The sequence below is a fragment of the Puma concolor genome, chromosome A1 (assembly GCF_028749965.1).
Source record: "Puma concolor isolate L17-30 chromosome A1, mPumCon1.1.hap2, whole genome shotgun sequence".
In the NCBI taxonomy this organism is placed as follows: Eukaryota; Metazoa; Chordata; class Mammalia; order Carnivora; family Felidae; genus Puma; species Puma concolor.
In genome coordinates, this window is record NC_141667.1 from 168042846 (window position 1) to 168063070 (window position 20225).

A 20225-nucleotide genomic window follows, 5' to 3' on the forward strand; every position below is an offset into this window, starting at 1 on the left:
TGTATATGCCTTCCACAGTTGCCTGGTTTTATTTGCAATTTTTATACACATATATCAAGTTGCTTCCTCTGTCTTTCCTCATCCTTGAATAGAGCCGATTATCACTGAAAGTTGTTTGCTGTCTTCAACATCCCATCGTCAAATTTGTCAAGTCTGCCCCTCATTTTTGTTTTGGTTTTTTTTTTTTTATAATTTTGGTAAAGACACATAACATAAAATATACCATCTTAACCAGTTTTTAAGGGTACAGTTGAGTCATGTTAACTATATTCAGTGTTGTGAAAGAGATCTCTAGAATGTCTCCATATTGCAAGACTGAAACTCTACACCCACTGGACAACACCTTTTCCCCCCTCCCCCCAGCCTGTGACAAACACCATTCTACTTTCTGCTTTTATGAGTTTGACTACTTTATACTTCATATAAATGGAATCATACAGTATTTCTCTTTTTGTCACTGGTGACCACCATTCTACATTCTTTCTCTTTCATTTTGACAACTCTTAAGTACCTCTTACAAATGGAATCACACATTATTAGTCTTTTTGTGTCTGGCTTATTTCACCTAGCATAATGTCCTCAAAGTTCATCCATGTTGTACCGTGTGTCAGAATTCCTTCTATTTTAAGGCTGAATTAATATTCCATTGTGTGTATATACCACATTTTCTTTATTCCTTCAACTATCAATGGACACTTGGGCTGTTTCCCCTTCCCAGCTATTGTGAATAATGCTGCAATGAACACAGTATGCAAATATCTCTTCAAGATCCTGCTTTCAATTCTTTTGGATATATACCCAGAAGTGGGATTACGGGATCATATGGTATCTTAGTCAGCTCAGGCTGCTATAACAAATTATGACAGACTTAGTGGCTTCAACAACAAACAATTATTTATTTCCTATAGTTCTAGAGGCTAAGAAGTCCAAAACTGAGGTGCCAATGAATCTAATGTCTGGGGAGAAACTGCATATGGCCATCCTCTCATTGTGTCCTCACACGATGGAGCAGAGACAGAGGAGGAAGCAATCTCCCACTTCCTGTCCTTTACAAGGCATGAATCCCATTCATGGGGGCTCCCCCTTCATGACCCAATCACCTCCCAAAGGCCCCATCTCTTAATACCATCACATTGGGGGTTAGGATTCCAATATATGAATTGGGGGGAGACACATTCAGCCACAACACACATTCTATTTTTAACTTTTCGAGAAACTTCCACACTATCTTCCATAGGGGCTGTACTATATTAGATTTTTATATTCCTACCGACAGCACACAAAAGTTCTGATTTCTCCACATTCTTGCCAACAACTATTATTTTCTGGCTTTTTTCACAGTGGCCATCCTACTAGGTGTGAGGAAATACCATATTGCAATTTTGATTTGCCATTTCTCTGACAATTAATGGTGTTGACCATCTTTTTGTATGCTTGCTGGCCATTTGCATATTCTTTGGAGAAATGTCTGTTCAAGTCTTTTGCCCATTTTTTAATTGGGTTCTTTGGTATTTTTGTTGTTGAATTGTAGGAGTCCTTTACATATTCTGGATATTAACCCCTTACCAGATGTATGATCTGCAAAATATTTTCTCCCATTCTGTAGGATGCCTTTTCACTTTGTTGATGGTTTTCTTTGATGCACAGAAGTTTTAAGGCTTGATATGATTCTATTTGTCTATTTTTGCTTTTGTTACCTGTGCTTTTGCTGTCATATCTCAGATATCGTTGTCAAATTCAATGTCATGAAATTTCCCCCTAAGTTTTCTTCTAGTTTCATAGTTTTAGGTCTTTACATTTATGTCTTTAATCTATTTTGAGTTAATTTTTGATCAGCAGGGTCAAGTTCATTCTTTTGCAGGTGGATATCCACTTTTCCCAGCACCATTTGCTGAAAAGACTGTCCTTTCTCTATTCCATGGGCTTGGCACCCTTACAGAAGATTGTTTGCCCATGTACATGAGTGTTTCTCTCTGGGCTTTCTATTCTGACCCATTTGTCTACATATCTGTCTTTATGCCAGGATCACACTGTTTTGATTATGTAGCTCTGGGAGGTTTTGAAATCAGGAAGTGGGTGGCCTACGTTCCACTCTTGCCATCACTACCTTCCCAGCAATTCACTAGAGGCACTGTCCTTAGCTAGAAATTAGGAAGTAAAATAATCCAGTAGCGATCAGAGGAGCAGGATGTCTCCTTCTACAACCCCTACCTGCATTTCTGTAGTGCTGAACTGGATCTCCATCAAGAACTCTGATGTTCCTCCCCTGGTGCAGTGGCTCACACCCCTAGATCTAACCAAAGGGTCACCGGATGATTTCAGGACTGCCACATGAACTTTAGGGAAACCTGTACCATTTGAGGCTAATAGTAGTCTTTGCAGTTCTTGGCGTCCTCTCCCTGTTGGTCCAGAGTGCAGAGGATTTGAGAAGCATGTATTAGAGACTATGGTTTGGGGATATTGTTAATTCTTTGTTTCAGGGAAGATAAGAGTTTTCCCCTATTTTTTATTTTCTTGTTATTGTTTCCATGGGTTTGAGGCATAGAGGCCAAGGGCAGGCCACCCCAAGATGGGTCGCTTTGACATGAACATTATTTTGAGTTGAAAGCAATCCAAATCCAGCAGATTCAGAAAAAGCTCATTATCCCCCCCGCCCTCCATCAACTGCCTGCTTTACCAGGAAGAGAGCTATTAACCAGAGACTCCCCTTTACCTGAGAAACTTATCTGCATGATAGGGTAATTTTTGTTTTTCAAAACATCTCCTTTCATCTCCCTACTAATCGCCTTCCTCCTCTTATCCGCAGACTCCTACCCCTCTCCTTAGCTCACATAACCTTCATGTTACCTCAGTGTCTTTAGAATTTCCATGTCTGTGTGAATTCCCTGTACATACGTTGATTTTCTCCTGTTAATCTGTCTCATGTCAATTTGATTCTAAGTCCATCTAAAAGAGCCTTGAAGAGCAGAGGAAAGCTACCTCCCCAATAGAGAGAAGGAATGGAGTAAACAGACCTCATTCTGTCATATTTAAATCTCCAACTTCTATCCAAAACACCTCTTCACAAAGTCTTAGGGTCACTCCTAGACACCCTTAAGATTTTCCATATTTCTTCATCAGTCCAAACTTGTTTACTGGTCTTGTTCATGACCAGCCTAAAACTTTTACTGACTTTCTACTATCTCCTACGGGTGTTTCCATTCCAACCGTACTCTTGTAATATCTTCAGTGGGAAATGAGTTTGTCATCCTAACAGTGTTTCCCCTCAGGTTATTTCTCCCATCTATCCTTCCTCGTCCAAGCCTTATGGTTTCACATGTTATACTATTAAAATACAATTACCCAAATTTGTTGTTAAAACAAATCTTAGGTCTAAGGGATTAGAAGAAAAAATGGGCAAAGGCTTTCTCCAAAGAAACTAAAATTACTGTTTTTGATTCTAATGCCATTTCTCCAATACAATCTACATCCTTATTACTACCAATTAATCTTTTAAAATACACTTTTGTTAAGAAATCATCAGGGGCTTCTTTCTACGTCAGGAACAACAACAAAAAAATCTAAATCATTGGCCTGGTGTCCAAGATACAGATCATGACAGGTTACAAAGAAAGAATGTGAACTTTGGAGTCTGGCTCTCTTCAGTTTTAATACAAGATCTGCTTCTTCACCGTGTGATGTTAGGTAAGTTTCTTAGCTTCTGAACTTCACTCCAGACAAGCCTGTCTAATCTTCATTATCAATACGCAAGACACTCTCCTCCCATCCAAGCAAAGACCTTTGGACCCTCCTCCATACCTCTCTTAAGACCCAGCTCCTCAGTGAAGCCTTTTGATGACCATTATTTCCTCTCATGTTGGTAGTTTATTCATACCCATCTTGTCTGAATATTCATACCCATCTTTGTCTGAAACTTGTCTGAGATATTTTATATTTCTCTGCTTAGTCCCCATTTCTCACCTACATTTTAAACTCTGAGAAAACAAACACCATGTTTTGTGTATCTCTGTATTCTCGGCCACAGTAAAGGGTCCAATATTTATTAAATAGGTGATAAAATCTAAGATTTTTTAAACCTCACACAAATAATTTTTAAAATCTCAACCCATAGGAGCACCTGGGTGGCTCAGTTGGTTAAGCCTCTGACTTCGGCTCAGGTCATAATCTCACGGTTTGTGAGTTCAAGCCCTGCGTCAGGCTCTGTGCTGACAGCTCAGAGCCTGGAGCCTGCTTCAGATTCTGTGTCTCTCTCTCCCTCTGCCCCTCCCCTGCTCAGGCTCTGACTCTCTCTTTCAATAATAAATAAATGGTAAAAAAAAATTTGTTTTAATCTCAAATCATAGACTAGTAATATCCAAAAGCCATCATTAATTAAACATTTTTTTTCTTTCAAATAGGAACTGTATTCCAAGGTAACCAAACAGCCACAGTTGATGAGTGAAAGCTCTTCTTATTGGGAGAAGATCACTAACTAATAAAGGGAGAAGATATGAAAGAAATTTGAAATATCACCATTTTCCAGCAAGGATTCAGGTAGCAATCATCAATGGGTTTGGCTAAAACCACTAGGTGAAAAGTTAATGGGGACAGGATATTAGCCTGATGCCACTGTCCCCCCCACTGATTATGTGATGGTTGCAGAAAGGAAGAAAAAAGAACTTGACAATGTGGGCTGACGCTGTCACCGCCTAAATCCGATAATCAGTCTTAGAATCTAGTACGGGACGACCAGATACTATGCATTCCCTGATGTGATGCAGTATGAAGAACAAAGGGTCACCGAGGCAGTGCTGTTGCCTAAAATGTTCAATCAGAATCTAAACCAAGTCTGTATGTCTAACTTCCAGCTGTCAGGAAATACTGAGACTATAGAAATAATTTAGACAACAGGGGGGAAATATCAGACAAATCCAGAAGGTAGGACACTCTACAAGATATCTGGCCAAGTCTCTTTAAGAAGTTAATCTAGGGGCCCCTGGGTGGTTCAGTCAGTTAAGTGTCCAACTCTTGATTTTGGCTCAGGTCACGATCTCACGGTTTACGAGATTGAGCCTCGCTGTTGGGCTCTGCACTGACAGTATGGAGCGTGCTTGGGATTCTCTCTCTCTCTCTCTCTCTCTCTCTCTCTTTCTCTCTCTCTGCCCCTTCCCTGTACTCTCTCTCTAAATAAATAAATAAACATTAGAGAAAAAAAAAAAAGAAGTCAATCTCCTAGAATTTAAAAAACAAAAGTGAGGGGAGGGAGGTAGAGACTGTTCTAGGTTAAGAGACACATACAAGCCACAACAAGCAAACACTAAGTGTGGTTCATGGTTGGGAACCACAATGAACAACCAGTTGTGAAAATACTTCAAAACAATGTGGAAAACCTAAATTTAGCCTAGGAATTAGAAACTATGGAAATATTATTAACTTTATTAAGTATGACAACGCTATTGTGTTAAGTGTGGTTAAGGAAAAAAGTCAATTTTTAGAGATTACCATCTTCTGAGATCTAATACTTTCCGCTGCTTAATATCTTCAAGAGGAGAATACTGAGGCCACTCCCTCTGATGTCTTCCTTTTTTGTCTGAAGTTTTTTTCTTGCAAATTTGTTTCTTTACATTGCCTAGACACAAGAATACAAAGTAAGCAAAATGCTCAGGATGAAATAAGCCATTATGGGAGTATAATTAATTATGTAAAAGGGACCCCCCGGGTGACACAGTTGGTTAAGCAACCAACTTCATCTCAGATCATGATCTTGAGGTTCACGAGTTTGAGCCCCACGTCACATCGGGTTCTGTGCTGACAGCTCAGAGCCTGGAGCCTGCTTCAGATCCTGTGTGTGTCTCTCTCTGTGCCCCTCCCCAACTCGAGCTCTGACTCTCTCTCTCAAAAATAAATAAACATTTAAAAAATTATGTAACAAAATTAAAAAGTAACTGCCACTAGTTCTCAAAATGATATTGCAAACATGTTGAAGAAAGACATGTGTCTTCAAGAATACTCCCCTGGCTTAAAGAGAGAGAATAAATGAAAACAAGTTTAAGCAATCATGAGTGTAGTTCCTATCAGATTCTTACACTTCCAACTCCTGATCTAGTCAGTTCTCTAGGAAAAGAATCAATCGCAAAATCTTTGGTTTAGAAAATCAAATTACCAATGGTAAAATATTTAACTAGACCACTGTCCAGAAAATGAATCCCTTTCTACAAAACAATAAAACCACATTAATGTAACTCTGTTAAGAAAGTAAAAGCAATAGATCCAATAATGCAATGATGCGATATTTAAAAATACCTGCAGGCCTTACAGAGACCACAAAATGGATTAAGAATGATGCTCATGTGTACATTATGAAAACGTGACTTCAGCACCAGGAACTAGAACGGAAAACAAAGTCTTCTTTCTGTGTGTGTGTACGTAATGAAGTGTGCACGCACACACACGCACGCATGTGCATACGTGAGCACATGCAAGCAAACACACACACACACACACACACACACACACACACCACTCTCTCCAAAAGACATGTAAAGCAAATAGCAGGGTCACCTAAGGGGGAGGAGAATTGGAAGCTAGACAAAAAGAAGACAAAACTGAGAATGAGACACTGCACTGTTTAATTTTTACACTTTTTGTTTCTGAACGATGCTAATGGATTACTCAGGCAAAAAAAAAAAAAACAAAAAACAAAAAAAACAAAAAAACCACCTATTTAATTAAAATCTTAACTATAGAGAAATGATGGTTACCAGAAGGGAGGTGGGTGGCTGTGGGGGAAATAGGTGATGGGGATTAAGAATGCACTTGTCGAGATAAGCACCAGGTGAGGTATGGAATGTTGAATCCCTACATTGTATGCCTGAATCGAGTATTACACTTTCTGTTAACTGACTGGAATTTAAATTAAAACTTTAAAAAATATATTAATAAATAACATCCAACTTTCATGTCAGTAAAATACCATTAACATTTCAGACAGCTATGCTCAAATACTTGAATAAATTTCACACATACTACATTTTCGATGAAGTGATCAAACCTGATATGAAATTATATTAGAGCTAATATTTTATTTTTATGAGTTATTCACAATGTTAAGACATAGATCATAGAGAGATATGTCTAGAAAACAAACACAGGAAGGGGTTTATTTCATTCGCCCTTCAATAAAACCCAAACCAGCTGGAACTCAGAAACTACGGTGACACAGGGGATTTCTCTGATTTTTGTAAGATGTCATAATGACAAACACTTTAATATCCAGACCCCAGTTTTTCCCCACTGCCTCTAGCTATTCGAAGTCTTCACAGAGAACACAAAATTTCCACAGAGCTGAACAACCAGTGGCAAATATGAGCTAAACCCCATTCGGACAAGTTTCTTCCCCTAATAAAATACATCTTAGAGACTGACAAGATGGAAAAACCACTGTCCAGCGTTTCTCCGATGTCTTGTCTTCACTGCCCCATAATGCCTTAATGCCCTACGCAGTTTTCCCAGCCACTTAAAACCTTAGAGGCTAATGAAGCATGCTAATCAGTGCCCTCAGCACCCCCTGGGGTGGTCTGGCCCCACAAGCTTTCCTCTGAGGCTACCTAAGCCTATCCTCTGTCCCCTTCAACTTTACGCCCCGGAGCCCCCCGGGCTAAAGAAGTGTGTGTTCCAAATAAGCATCCTTGGTAAATCCACCTGTTGCCACACGGGCAAAATTCCATTCAGCTCGGGAGAGAGGAAAGCTCTGGCAAAGTGGGAGCTAAGTTTGAGAGGAGAACGTAACATACCCACACCTGAACACTGTCTCCCCATCTCATCAACCCCAAGAACCTCTGCCCATTGCTGTCTGTCACCGCCATATTCCTTCTTCCGTTCCCCACCTGGCCCACAACACACCATATAGCTCTGACACCAAAAGGAACACACATACACACACAGCTACCTCTATTCACCACGCTGCCTTTTAGAGAAAGGTCTGAGCACAGCAAAAAGTAGAGTATCTGCCATCTTTTTGACTTGAGGAACCAAGGGACAGAGTTTGGGGCAATCACTGTCACTGGAAAGTGAGGTGGGTGGGCACCACAGAAATGAAAGAGCCAGAAAAGGGGAGACTCAAATTCTGTGCATAAATTTGGCCCCAATCTTAGGCTGACTCTTGAACCATGTGTGCACAGAGCAGACCCCAAAGAGCACAGCTAAGGCCAAAAAATATTGGACAGAGATTTCAAATGTCCTTAAAGGACAGAATTTGTGGTTTTAGTCAAACCAAATCTATTGGTGCTAAAATTAAAAACAAACAAATGAACAAACTTGAAATAAAGCACTCTTTGGAGGAATATACAAGAATCCAAAATCAACACATTTCCAATACCCAGCATACAATCCAAAATTATTGAATATGTGAGGAAACTGGAAAATGTGACACCTTCTCAAGAAAAAAGATAAGACCAACTCGAAGATGACCCAAATTTTAAAACTGGCAGATAAGGATTCTATCTTATCTTATTTTAAGTTGGTTTCACACCCAGCACAGAGCCCAACATGGGGCTTGAACTCACAACCCTGAGGTCAAGACCCGAGCTGAGATCTCAAGCTGAGATCTTAACCGAATGAGCCACCCAGACACCCCAGCAGATAAGGATTTTAAAGTGGATATTACATGGATATTACAGAGGCACCTGGGTGGCTCTATCAGTCAAGCATCAGACTTTGGCTCAGGTCTTGATGTCATGGTTGGTGAGTGTGAGCCCTGCTATGGGTGAGCCCCACTTCTCTCTCTCTCCCTCACTCTCTCTCCCTCTCTGCCCCCCATGGGATTCTCTCTCTCTCTCTGCCCTTCGCTCATTTGCACCCTCTCTCTCTCAAAAAAGAAAAAAGAAGAGAAAGAAAAGAAGGATGAAAGGAAGGAAGGAAGGAAGGAAGGAAGGAAGGAAGGAAGGAAGGAAGAAAAGAAAAGGAAAGGAAAAAAGAAAGTGGATATTATATCTATGCTTTATGAGATAGATAAAATCTTCCGGTAAGGAATGAGAAGATAGGAAACCCAAGATAGGAAACAAAAACTACTTTAAAAATGTAAATTCCGGAACTAAAAAAAACAATAATCTGAAACAAATAATTCATGGAATATACTTATCTTTAAGAGATCCACTTTATCTTTTTCTTCAGCTATCAAGTTTTTATCAAAAGGAAGATGAATCATGTCTTTTCCGAGGCGAGCTGACTGACACACAATGTTACATTCGTTTCAAGTGTACAATATAGTGATTCAACAACTCTATATGCTACACTCACCATAAGAGTGGCTACCATCTGTCACCACACCACACTATCACAGAACCTTGACTGTATCCCCTATGCTGTGCCTCTTATTCCCATGAGGCATTCACTCTCTAACTGGAAGCCTGTATCTCTCACACCCCTTTACCCATTGTGTCTGTCCCCCACCCCTCTCTCCTCTGGCAACCATCACTCTGTTCTCTGTATTTGTAGGTCTGATTCTGCTTTCTGTTGGCTTGCTTGTTTACTCGTTACTTTCAGGTTTTAGATTCCACGTTAAAGTAAAATCATACAGTATTTGTCTTTCCCTGTCTGAACTATTTCACTTAGCATGATACCCTCTAGATCCATCCATGTTGCAAATGGCAAATTCTCATCCTTTTTTATGGTTGAGCAGGAGAGATGCACTTTAAATATAAAAAGATACAAGTTGAAAATAAACGGACAGGAAAAGATACACCATGCAAGCACTAGTCAAAAGAAAACTGGAGTAGCCAGATTAGTATCAAACAACATAGCTTTCAGAACAAGAAATATTACCAGGAATAATGAGGGACATTTCATAACAATAAAAAAGGTCAATTCAACAAGAGGAAATAATACTCATATTGTGTGTGCACCTAATTAATAGAGTTTCAAATTACATGGAAGCAAAAATCAACAGAATTAAATGCAGAAAAGATAACAATTATAGCTGGAGATTTTTAACATTTCATTTTCCTTTTTTTTTTAATTTTTTTTTAACATTTATTTATTTTTGAGACAGGGAGAGACAGAGCATGAACAGGGGAGGGTCAGAGAGAGGGAGACACAGAATCTGAAACAGGCTCCAGGCTCTGAGCTGTCAGCACAGAGCCCGATGCAGGGCTCGAACTCACGGACCGCGAGATTGTGACCTGAGCCGAAGTCGGCCGCTTAACCGACCGAGCCACCCAGGCGCCCCTTAACATTTCATTTTCAGCTGTGAAGAGAACAAGACAAAAATTCAGTAGTGACACAGAAGATGTGAACAACACTTTGGCCCAATCACAAACACTTCGATGCAATGTGTATTTCTAGAACACTATACCCAACACTACACCCATCTTTTCAAATGCACATGGTGCATTCACCAACATAGACTGTGTGTTGGGTCATAAAACAAGTGTCAGCCCATTTTAAAAGACGAGTTCATATGTCCTCTGTCCACAATGGAAATAGATTAGAAATCAATACTGGGGCACCTGGGTGGCTCAGTCAGTTGAGCATCAGACTCTCGATTTTGGCTCAGATCATGATCTCATGGTTCCTGGGATCAAACCCTGCATAGGGCTCTGGACTGACAGCGCAGAGCCTGCTTAGGATTTTCTTTCTCTCTCCCTCTCCCTCTGCCTCTCCCCTGCTCACGTGTGTGTGGGTGTGCGCACACACGCTCCCTCTCTTTCTCAAAATAAATAAACTTTAAAAGAATCAATATTTAGAAAAAGCCCCAAAGTATCTGGAAATTAAGCAGCATACTTCTCACTGTAACATATATATCGAAGAAAAAATCACAAGGGAGATTATAAAATACTTCAAATTACATGATAATAAAAATACAGTGTATCAACCTTCGTGGGCTGTGGCTACCAGAGTACTTACAGAGCCATGTTAAGCACTAAATGCTGGAAGCAGAAAAGTCTTGAATCAAAACGTTGGAAAAAGAAGAACAAAGTAAACCCGAAGTAAGTAGAAGAAAGAAAATAATAAAAAGCAGAAATCAATAGAATAGAAAACAAACAATTGAGAAAATTAACCAAGTTAAGAGCTGGTTATCTGAAAAGATGAGCAAAACTGATACACCCCTAACCAGAAGAAAAAGGGAGAGAACATAAATTACCACTATCAGGAAAGGAAAGAGGAATTATTGCTAAAAGACCCTGTAGACATTAGAGGGATAAAAAGGACTATTAGAAATAACTTTGGGGAGGGACACCTGGGTGGCTCAGTTGTTTAAGTAGCCAACTCTTGGTCTCGGTTCAGGTCACGATCTCATGGTTGGTGAGATCGAGCCCCGTGTTAAGTTCTGCACTGAGAGCTCGAAGTCTGCTTGGGATTCTCTCTCTCCCTCCCTCTCTCTCTCTGCTCCTCTCCTGCCCACACCCCCCTCCCTCAAAATAAATACTCCCCCGTTCATGCTCTGTCTCTCTCTGTCCCAAAAATAAATAAAAACGTTGAAAAAAAAATTAAAAAAAAAAAAAAAAAAAAGGGGCGCCTGGGTGGCGCAGTCGGTTAAGCGTCCGACTTCAGCCAGGTCACGATCTCGCGGTCCGTGAGTTCGAGCCCCGCGTCAGGCTCTGGGCTGATGGCTCAGAGCCTGGAGCCTGTTTCCGATTCTGTGTCTCCCTCTCTCTTTGCCCCTCCCCCGTTCATGCTCTGTCTCTCTCTGTCCCAAAAATAAATAAAAACGTTGAAAAAAAAATTAAAATAAATAAATAAATAAATAAAAAACATTTAAAAATATTTTAAAAATTACTTCGGGGGGCCTGGGTGGCTCAGTCAGTTAAGCGTGAGACTCTTGATTTTGGCTCAGGTCATGATCTCGCAGTTGGTGAGATTGAGCCCCGCATCAGACTCCATGTTGACAGTGTGGAGCCTTCTCGGGATTCTCTGTCCCCCTCTCTGCCCCTCCCCTGCTTGTGCTCTCTCTCTCACTTGCTCACTCTCTCAAAATAAATAAATAAACTTTAAAAAAGAAAAAAAAAAAGAAATAACTTCATGCCAACAAAATTGGCAGCTTAGATGAAATGGACAAACTAAAACTTGACAGAATCGATGGGAATCAAGACAACTCCATGATCACAGAGATTTGTTACACCCCTCTGTAAAGCCCTCAGAAAATAGGAGAGAACACTTCCCAACTTGTCTTAGGAGACCTGCATAGCCCTAATTCCAACAACCTGAAAAATATATTCCAAAAAATTACAGACCAATCACCTGTAAATATAGACACAAGGTGAAACCCCCCTGACACACTGAGAACACAAATTTACATAACATTCTGGGAAACAAGTCAAGCTGACAAACGAACAAGAAGTATGGAGGTTTTACAAAAAGAAGCCTAGAAGTAAAATACAAATCCCACCTCCACCTCCTCCTAGCTATCGTCTTTCCACAAGCACCTCAACCTCTCTGAGCCTCAATCTCTTTACCTATAAAATAAGAGTACCCACCACATAAAAAGCCTGTATTACTGTGAGTTCAAAAGAAAGAAGTGAAAAGCAGTAGTGTCTGCCACAGGGCCACCACCCTGCAATTGCGAAGGCTTTGTATTGCACCCTGGGTGAATAGCGCCCTCTTAAGTTGTGCAGTACACAACCTAGTCAGTGGTACCTGGAGACCCTGCTGGGTGCTCAAACAATTTTAAAAGGAAAAAGCCACAGTTATACAGAAGAAAAAACTAAACGTTTAGTTGGGAAAGATGAATTCATGTCTCTGCAAAACTAAAAAATAGTGGTATGTTATTCTAGCCACCTCATTAACCATTTCTAAGCCACTGTATACTTATCTGCAATACCGGTATTTTACAGCATTCTTAGATTTTTCAAAGCTCTCAAAATGCTAAGGTTATGTGTGCAGTTTCCAGTGGCAAGCCATTAATGAACTAAATGTCCTATGCCCAAAGTTATTTCTTAACTACAGTGATAGACATGATAGCAATGTTCCTTGTATAGAAGTATAAAAAAGGAAACCATGCTTAATGGCAAGCTTAAACAAGATACATTGTTTTCTTATTATTTTCACATGGGAAATTTACGCCTCCTTCCTTACCTGATTTGTGTTTCAAATTTGTGGTCACCCCATCAAATTCAGACTTATCAATTTCCCATGCGAGAGGTAGCTTGCCCAGGCTATTGGATAAGTTGTCCAAGCTATTTTCTTCATTGTAGATGATCTCTGATGTACTAGTTGGGATGCCAATGTATCTTGACGGGTTATTTCCCGCAGATAAAGAGGTACTATCAGGAAGACAAGAAGAGCGGGTTGAATTTGGAGGTTTATAGATTGAGGTTGCCTGGTTGAGAAAGGCATAGTCTGAACAGATGGCATAAATTTTCTCCCGAGTATGGGTCACTGGACAGCTCCACGGATAATGACCATCTCCTTTGGGGCCCAAGGGTGCCCCCGAGGCACGAGTGCAGAAAGACTGTACAGCACCGTGTAGATTCTCTTCAGGAGACCTTCTCTCGGATTTGTGCTCACCATTTCCAGAATCATTTGCCCTTTCTGCTTCTGCAACGTTAGGCATTGAATGCAACTATAAAAGTTCTGTTAAGGAGAAGTTGCAGCTCTTTCTGCTACTCGAAAACCAACTGTGACAATCGTTTAGAGCATCCTACAGAAACTTGGGAGCTGCAAAATGGGATCCTAAGAAAAGAGGGAGGAGAAAGAAACATCAACAATCTGCTAGACACTACAAAAGACTAAGAAATATATCAAATGTTTCACATGGGTTCATTCAATGAATATTTTACAACTACTAAACACCTAGAGTCACAATCACCGCCCATCTGCTTTATTAAAAAATTATTTTACAATTATGCTTTAGAATAATAAAAAAATACAAACAACTCAATTAAAAATGGGCAAAATATCTAGGGGCGCCTGGATGGCTCAGTCAGTTAAACATCCGACTTCAGCTCAGGTCATGATCTCGTGGTTCGTGAGTTCGAGCCCCACATCAGGCTCCGTGCTGACAGCTCAGAGCCTGGAGCCTGCTTCAGATTCTATATCTCCCTCTCTCTCTGCCCACCCCACGTAGGCTCTGTTTCTCTCTTTCTCTCAAAGATAAATAAAAACATTAAAAAAAATTTTTTTTAATAGGCAAAATATCTGAATAGTCACTTCTCCAAAGACAGTGTAGAAATGGTCAATAAACACAACGAAATGATGTTCAACATCATTAGCCATCTCGGAAATGCAAATCAAAACCACAATAAGACACTATGTCAACCCAGCAGGATGGCTCTAATGAAAAAGATGGACGATAAGGATTGTTGAGGATGTGGTGGAACTGGAACCCTCATACACGTCTGAAGGAAATGCAGAATGGTCTAGTCACTTTGGAAAACAGTTCCTCAAACACTTACAGAGTGACCATATGATCAAGCAATTTCACTCCTAGGTATAAAGCTACAAGAAATGAACACATATGTCCACAGAAATGTTCGTAGCGGCATTATTTATCATAGCCAAAAAGGAGAAACAACCCAAATATCCATCAATTGATGAATGGGTAAGTAAGATAAATAAAATTTAGTTTATCCATGCTACAGAATATTGGGCAATAAAAATAAATGAAATACTGACCCATGCTACAACACAGATGGCCCCTGAAAGCATTATGCTAAATGAATGAAGCCAGTCACAAAGGAGCAGACAGTGTATGATTCCATTTATATGAAATGTTCAGAATAGGCAAATCTCTAGTGACAGAAATTAGATTAGTGGGTTACCTACAGCTGGGAGGGAGGAGGAGGTTGGGGATGATGGGTTTCTTTTTGTAATAATGAAACTATTCTATAATTGATTGAGGTGATGAATCCACAACATTATGAATATACTAAAAGCTACTGAACTGGACATTTGAAACAGGTGAATTGTATGATGTGTGAATTATATCCCAATAAAGCTGTGTATCCATCACCACAATTATAGTTAGTAGTCACTAACTTCTGGTCAGTCTCAAGAAAAACTCATTTTCAAGTCTACACCAGTTCCTTTGGGGAAGAAAACAGAACAGTTTAAATAGCAACCAAGGGCATTTGAGGAAGTCGAAGATTTACAGGACCTTGATGAGTCAGACCAGCACAGGTGGTACAGGAGGGCACAGGGTGCAGGTGCCAGTTCTGAGTGTGCCCACCCCACAGGGCTCTAGTGATAGAAAAGTACTCAAGAGACACAGCCCGCCCCAGGTAACCAGTCTGATGTTCACTAGTCAATATCTCTGCCCATTCACTTATTTTTAAAAAATTAGAAGTGAGAATAATTTTCTTAGGTTACAGAAAATGGTTATATAAAACCCCTCATACAAATATTGAATGACAAAAACCTCTAAGGCAATAAGAAATAACAGAAGAAGGATTGCCACAAGAGCCGTGGTCCCTCTAAATCTGTGGGCAGAAACTAGTAAAGGTAAGGCATGTCCTACATGTAATTTAAGGTAACAGAGTTCATTACAAGAAGGACTCCACATATCCTACAAGAGATTCCATTCCCTTTATTTTTAAGGAATGCTTTCCTTTTTTCTTTTTTAATGTTTACTTATTTTTGAGAGAGAGAGAGAGAGAGAAAGAGAACAAGTGGGGGGGGGGCAGAGAGGGGGAAGAAGATCCGAAGCAGCCTCCAGGCTCTGAGCTGTCAGCACAGCTGACTAGAGTAGGACACTTAACCCACTGAGCCACCCAGGCACCCCAGGAATGTTTTCCTTCCATTCAAACCTTTGGGGAGTGAGTTTTTTGGAATTGGTGCAGTTTATAGTTATTCGCAGAAAAGTCGGTTTGGCGGGAACCTCCCCACCAAAGATGGAACCCCCAACAGTATCATTTGGGAAACTTCTCTTGTTTTCAAGAAATCCTGGGAGTGCTAGCAGTGGATCTCTTCACAGAAAGCTTTAAGCCTTCTCTTTCTTCCTCATCTCCTGGTGTCATGGTGATGTTGGAGGAAGATGCAAAGAGAAGCTTGTATCTGAGGCTGTACAGACCACACTGGGCTTTTCTGAGGAGTCGATTTCTCTGATTCTTAGCAGATGACCTAACAAAGCACTTTCTACTGATCTGTTGTCCTGGTGCCTTTCTCTGAGAGCCAGCATGGTGGATGGAGGTAGGTATTATTTGTGGCATTGGGGCTGTATGGGTGGGTTGCGGTAGGGTACAAAGGGCCTTGGTAAGTAAGGGGTAGTGACCCAAGGGTGTTGGAGTCCATCGGAGGAAGTGGTGGGGACAGAAATGCTCCAGGCACTGCCCTTGTCTCTTCATCTCAAGCTTAGTTTCTACTTTGTCACAGCTTCCTTCCTCAGATTTAATAGAAGTGTGCCCATGGGACCAGCTCTCTGTAGCGTGGGGATGTTATGAAGAATGCACATTTGGAACATATAGAGAATATTCTTATCAAAAACATAGGCAAAAGGAAATTAGTGCATTTGAGCACAAAAGGTAGGGCTGAGGGGCACTTGGGTGGCTCAAGTGGTTAAGCATCTTGATTTCTTGATTTCTGCTCAGGTCATGATCTCACAGTTCACGAGATGAAGCCCCACATCAGACTCTGTGCTGACAATGCAGAGCCTGCTTGGGATTCTCTCTCCCCCTCTCTCTATCCCTCTCCTGCTTGTGCTCTCTCTCTTGTGCGTGCTCTCTCTCTAAATAAATAAATAAATAAATTTTTCTTTAAAAAAAGGTAGGGTTGAACTTTCTGGAAGCTAAAGACAAGAAAGAACATAGCACTTAATTAACAAAAAGTTTAATAGTCTGGTTTTCTTTGCGTTTTGGGTTTGTTTGCTTTTAAATAATGGTTACTCAACAAGCATGATCTCTTTGGTTGCACTTCTACAAAAAAAAAAAAAGTGAAGATCATCCACATAAGGGCATAATTTATATCAATTGTCAATAAAAGCCAATACCGGTATGAAAACGTTCTCCTTTGAAGCATCATTTATGGAAATTTCTCTTTGAAAAATTGTGTAATGTTTCTAGATTTTTATCACAGAAGTAAAACAAATGACAGAGAAAACTACTACAAAATACCAAGGTATGACACAAAGAAAATGAAAATCATCCAACTCCCATGACCCAAACGCTGTTGATGTTTATTTTCTTCCCTTAATATCTGTCAGATCTGGGGAATGTTCTCCCCATGTCAGTGTGAGCCCCTGAAGCTAACTGATGTTAGTATTATCTATTATTATCGCGTCCTCAGGCTTTCCTACGAGTGAACTGAGCACAAGTTATTACTGATAACAGAATCATTAGAGACAGCAATCACTGTATTATGTTGTAATTATAGCCTCAGGAAACACTGAGGGACAAAGGTGCAGTTGTCCCTCCACTAAATAGCCTGTAGCTTCTCTGGTTTTGTCACACCTCATATCTCCTTTTGTTCCTATTTTGGTAAACCATTCCCAAGTCTATCCCCACTCCTAGCACCACCCCACCCCTGGGATGATATTTCTAACCTGACCTGTGCAGAGTTATTAGAAAATAAAGCTTGGACACATATATATGCTCACGTAACTCCCCTGCCTAAAACCTTCGGCTCTCAGAACAAAAAGCCAACTCCTGGCCCCAGGATGGATCTCCTTAGCCCCATCCCTCTCTCACAGCCCCCTTCCTCCTTCCAACTTTCCAATCTCTGGATGCATTCTCCTCCTACTCACCCTCCAGTATTTGGTTAATCCCCATTTATTGCTCATATCCTTCCATGTCACTTTCTGGGGATTCTTTCTTTGCTCCCCAGACCAGGCTAGGTCACCCTGTGCATACTCAGTACCTTTCCTTAATAAGTCTTACCAGGGCTATCCCCAGGGAAGAGCACTTTTTAAAAGTTTCATCAACAAAGACTTAACTTGTAAGTGCCTACATCATGCCAGGCATTATTTTAAGCCCCGGATTAGGAGCCTAGTAGATTCCAGGAAGATTTACTAGGAGAGGCTTTACGAATCAGGGGCTGGACATTAGGCTAAACAGCCTCTTTTTCCTCCTCCCTGGGTGTCGTCTGTGAGAATGATGTTTCCTAATCCAGGTAAGAGAGGAGATGCTCTATTACGATTTTACAAGAATGTCTAAGGGCCTAAGGCTCAATTTAATGATGTTCTCAACCATCATGGCACAGGCAACAGAAATACTGTTTAACTGTGAGTGAACAAAATTTTATAACATGCACCTGTAAAGTAACGATTTTTGGAAGTCACTAGAACGAACTGTTCTGTCAAATAAACGCTCCATTTGTAAGGTCAGTATCCATCGCCTAGGCTACATTCTTTTCGGGTTATATTTCCAATCCGTATTTTAAAGTATCAAGTTGGCTTAGAGAACGAAAGACCTTCAGAAGTCTCTTCAGCAAGCCTCCCCATGTGACAACTATTATCTGTATTCCATACGGAAGGCCAGTGAAAGGTAATAGCATGGAAGTGACTTACTAACAGTGGAAAAGGCGCCCACGAGCTGGGCCAGACGCGCTAAGCCCCAGCGGGTCAGGTCCCCAGCTCGGTCCTCCTCCCCGGTGTCCTCCACACGCGCACCAGGCCCCTTGCCGGGCTCAGACCCGAGCCCCTTCCCGGGCTGCGGCCGCGGGCCTACGAAGGATACCGGGTCCTCCCGGCGGCGTGCAGCCCAGGCTCCCGGGGCAAGCGAGCGGAGCTCCCACCTCCCTGTTCTGCGAAGCTCGCGGCGCTGCCAGGCTCAGAGGCCGCCGGGACCCAAGCGACAGTCTCGCAGGCCGGTCCCCGCCACGCCGAGGCGGTGTGTGAGGAGGCGGCGCCGGGCGAGGGGAGGAGCCAGGCTGCGCTCCCAGCCCGCGCCCCTCCAGCGGCCGCCTCGGCCCGCGCGCGCTCTCCGGGACCCAGCCCCCCAGCCCCGGTCCCCGCAGCGAGGCCTACGGGCCGCTCCGCCCGCCTCCCGCCTGGGCCGGAAGCCGGAGTCCGCCGCTAGGGGGAGCGCTGCGGACGCCCGCGGGGTGATCGCCTCCAACCCGCCCGGGGCCGCGGGAGATTCCGGACTCTCGATGCTCCAGGGCGGGTGGGACGCGTCAGTTACTGCCCCCGGGCCAGGAGGGAGTCGCCTATTTGAGCTCTGAATGCACCAGTTGAAATCGATACTCAAGACAATTGCAAAAAATTAAAAAACAGACAAGCCCCGCCTGGACGCCCACCCAGGCCAGCTTTTGCCCGCGGAGCCCCCCGGCGGGTCTGGGTTTTCCGGGCAGCTGGCAGAGGTCCCGAGAGGGAAGTGAGAGGGAGAGCTGGAGGCTCTGGGTCCGATCCCGGAGCTCCGTGACCCCTCCTGGTGACCTCCCCCCCCCCCCCCCCGCCCCCGGCCAAGGGGCAGACGTGCGGGGAAGAAGGGACGGCCACGGCGCGCTCCCGGCCAGGCCCTGCCCGGCGTGGCGTGGACACCCGCGCCAGGCAGGAGCCACCGGTATCCACGCGGACATCTCCAAATCGGGCTTTGTTCCCGAGAGCACTCGCCCCTCATCTCCTTAACACTCCCCCCATGTTGCGGCCCAGCTCTTCACCCCACTTTTTCCCACGAGGAGGACGGGCACGGATGCAGTGGCCACCGCTCGGACGGCCACGGGGCTCCAGGGAGCCCACGGCCCCCGGCAAACCAGGCGGCCACAGGCGGCGCCCAGGACAGGCGGGCAACAGCAGGCCCTGCCCGCGGCGCGCGAGTGCCGGGCGGATGGCCCCGCGCGCTGGGCGCACAGCAGCCCGCAGCCACCTCCGCCCGGCCCACAGCCCCGGGTACCTCTCGGCCTGTCCGGCGGGGTCGAGTCGCTGCGGCCGCCGCAGAGCCGGCACCGGACCCGGATCACAGCTTCCCGCGCGCTGCCCGCGACGTGCCTCCAGTTACCCTGGGGCTGGCGTCTCTCGTCCCATTGGAGCGCGCGGGGACAGCGCCCTGGACGGCTGTGCCCGGCGACCGGTTGTCAGATATCATTGACAACACCTTCCTTTCATCGTGTTTTATAATACCTGCCCTCTGCACGTGCGGAGGGTATGGTGACAATTTTTTTTTTCTTTACTCTTAGCTGTGCCCCCGCATGCCCCTCTGTTGGGCACCTTGTATGTAAGCGGTGACCGCAAAGTAAATAAACGAGTGAGAGTAGGTAAAACCTGGCAGGATTTCCGCTAGTCCTATCGCGAACTACATGTCCCAGGAAGCCATGGAGCAGGGACGCCACCGCGCCATCCACTTGGAGAGGGCCTTACTCAGCCCGGCGACACGCGGGCC

At 43.1% G+C, this 20225-nt stretch overlaps 1 protein-coding gene across 4 annotated transcripts in view; it reads right to left on the minus strand.

Annotated features, from left to right (window-relative positions):
• Positions 1–20124, minus strand: part of BIVM (basic, immunoglobulin-like variable motif containing) — a 44432-nt gene extending 24308 nt beyond the window's left edge. The window contains exons 1-3 of one of the 4 annotated variants that reach the window (XM_086708463.1): positions 19740–20124; positions 13051–13647; positions 5482–5608 (exon numbers count right to left, since the gene is read on the minus strand). In XM_086708463.1, the coding sequence (XP_086564589.1) occupies positions 5482–5608; positions 13051–13528 (605 nt within the window). In that variant the 5' untranslated portion in view covers positions 13529–13647; positions 19740–20124. Of the gene's footprint in view, positions 1–5481; positions 5609–13050; positions 13648–18412; positions 19125–19739 lie in introns of those variants that run through there. The other 3 variants (XM_086708459.1, XM_086708462.1, XM_086708460.1) reach the window with 3 other exon arrangements.
• Positions 20125–20225: the final 101 nt, after the last annotated feature.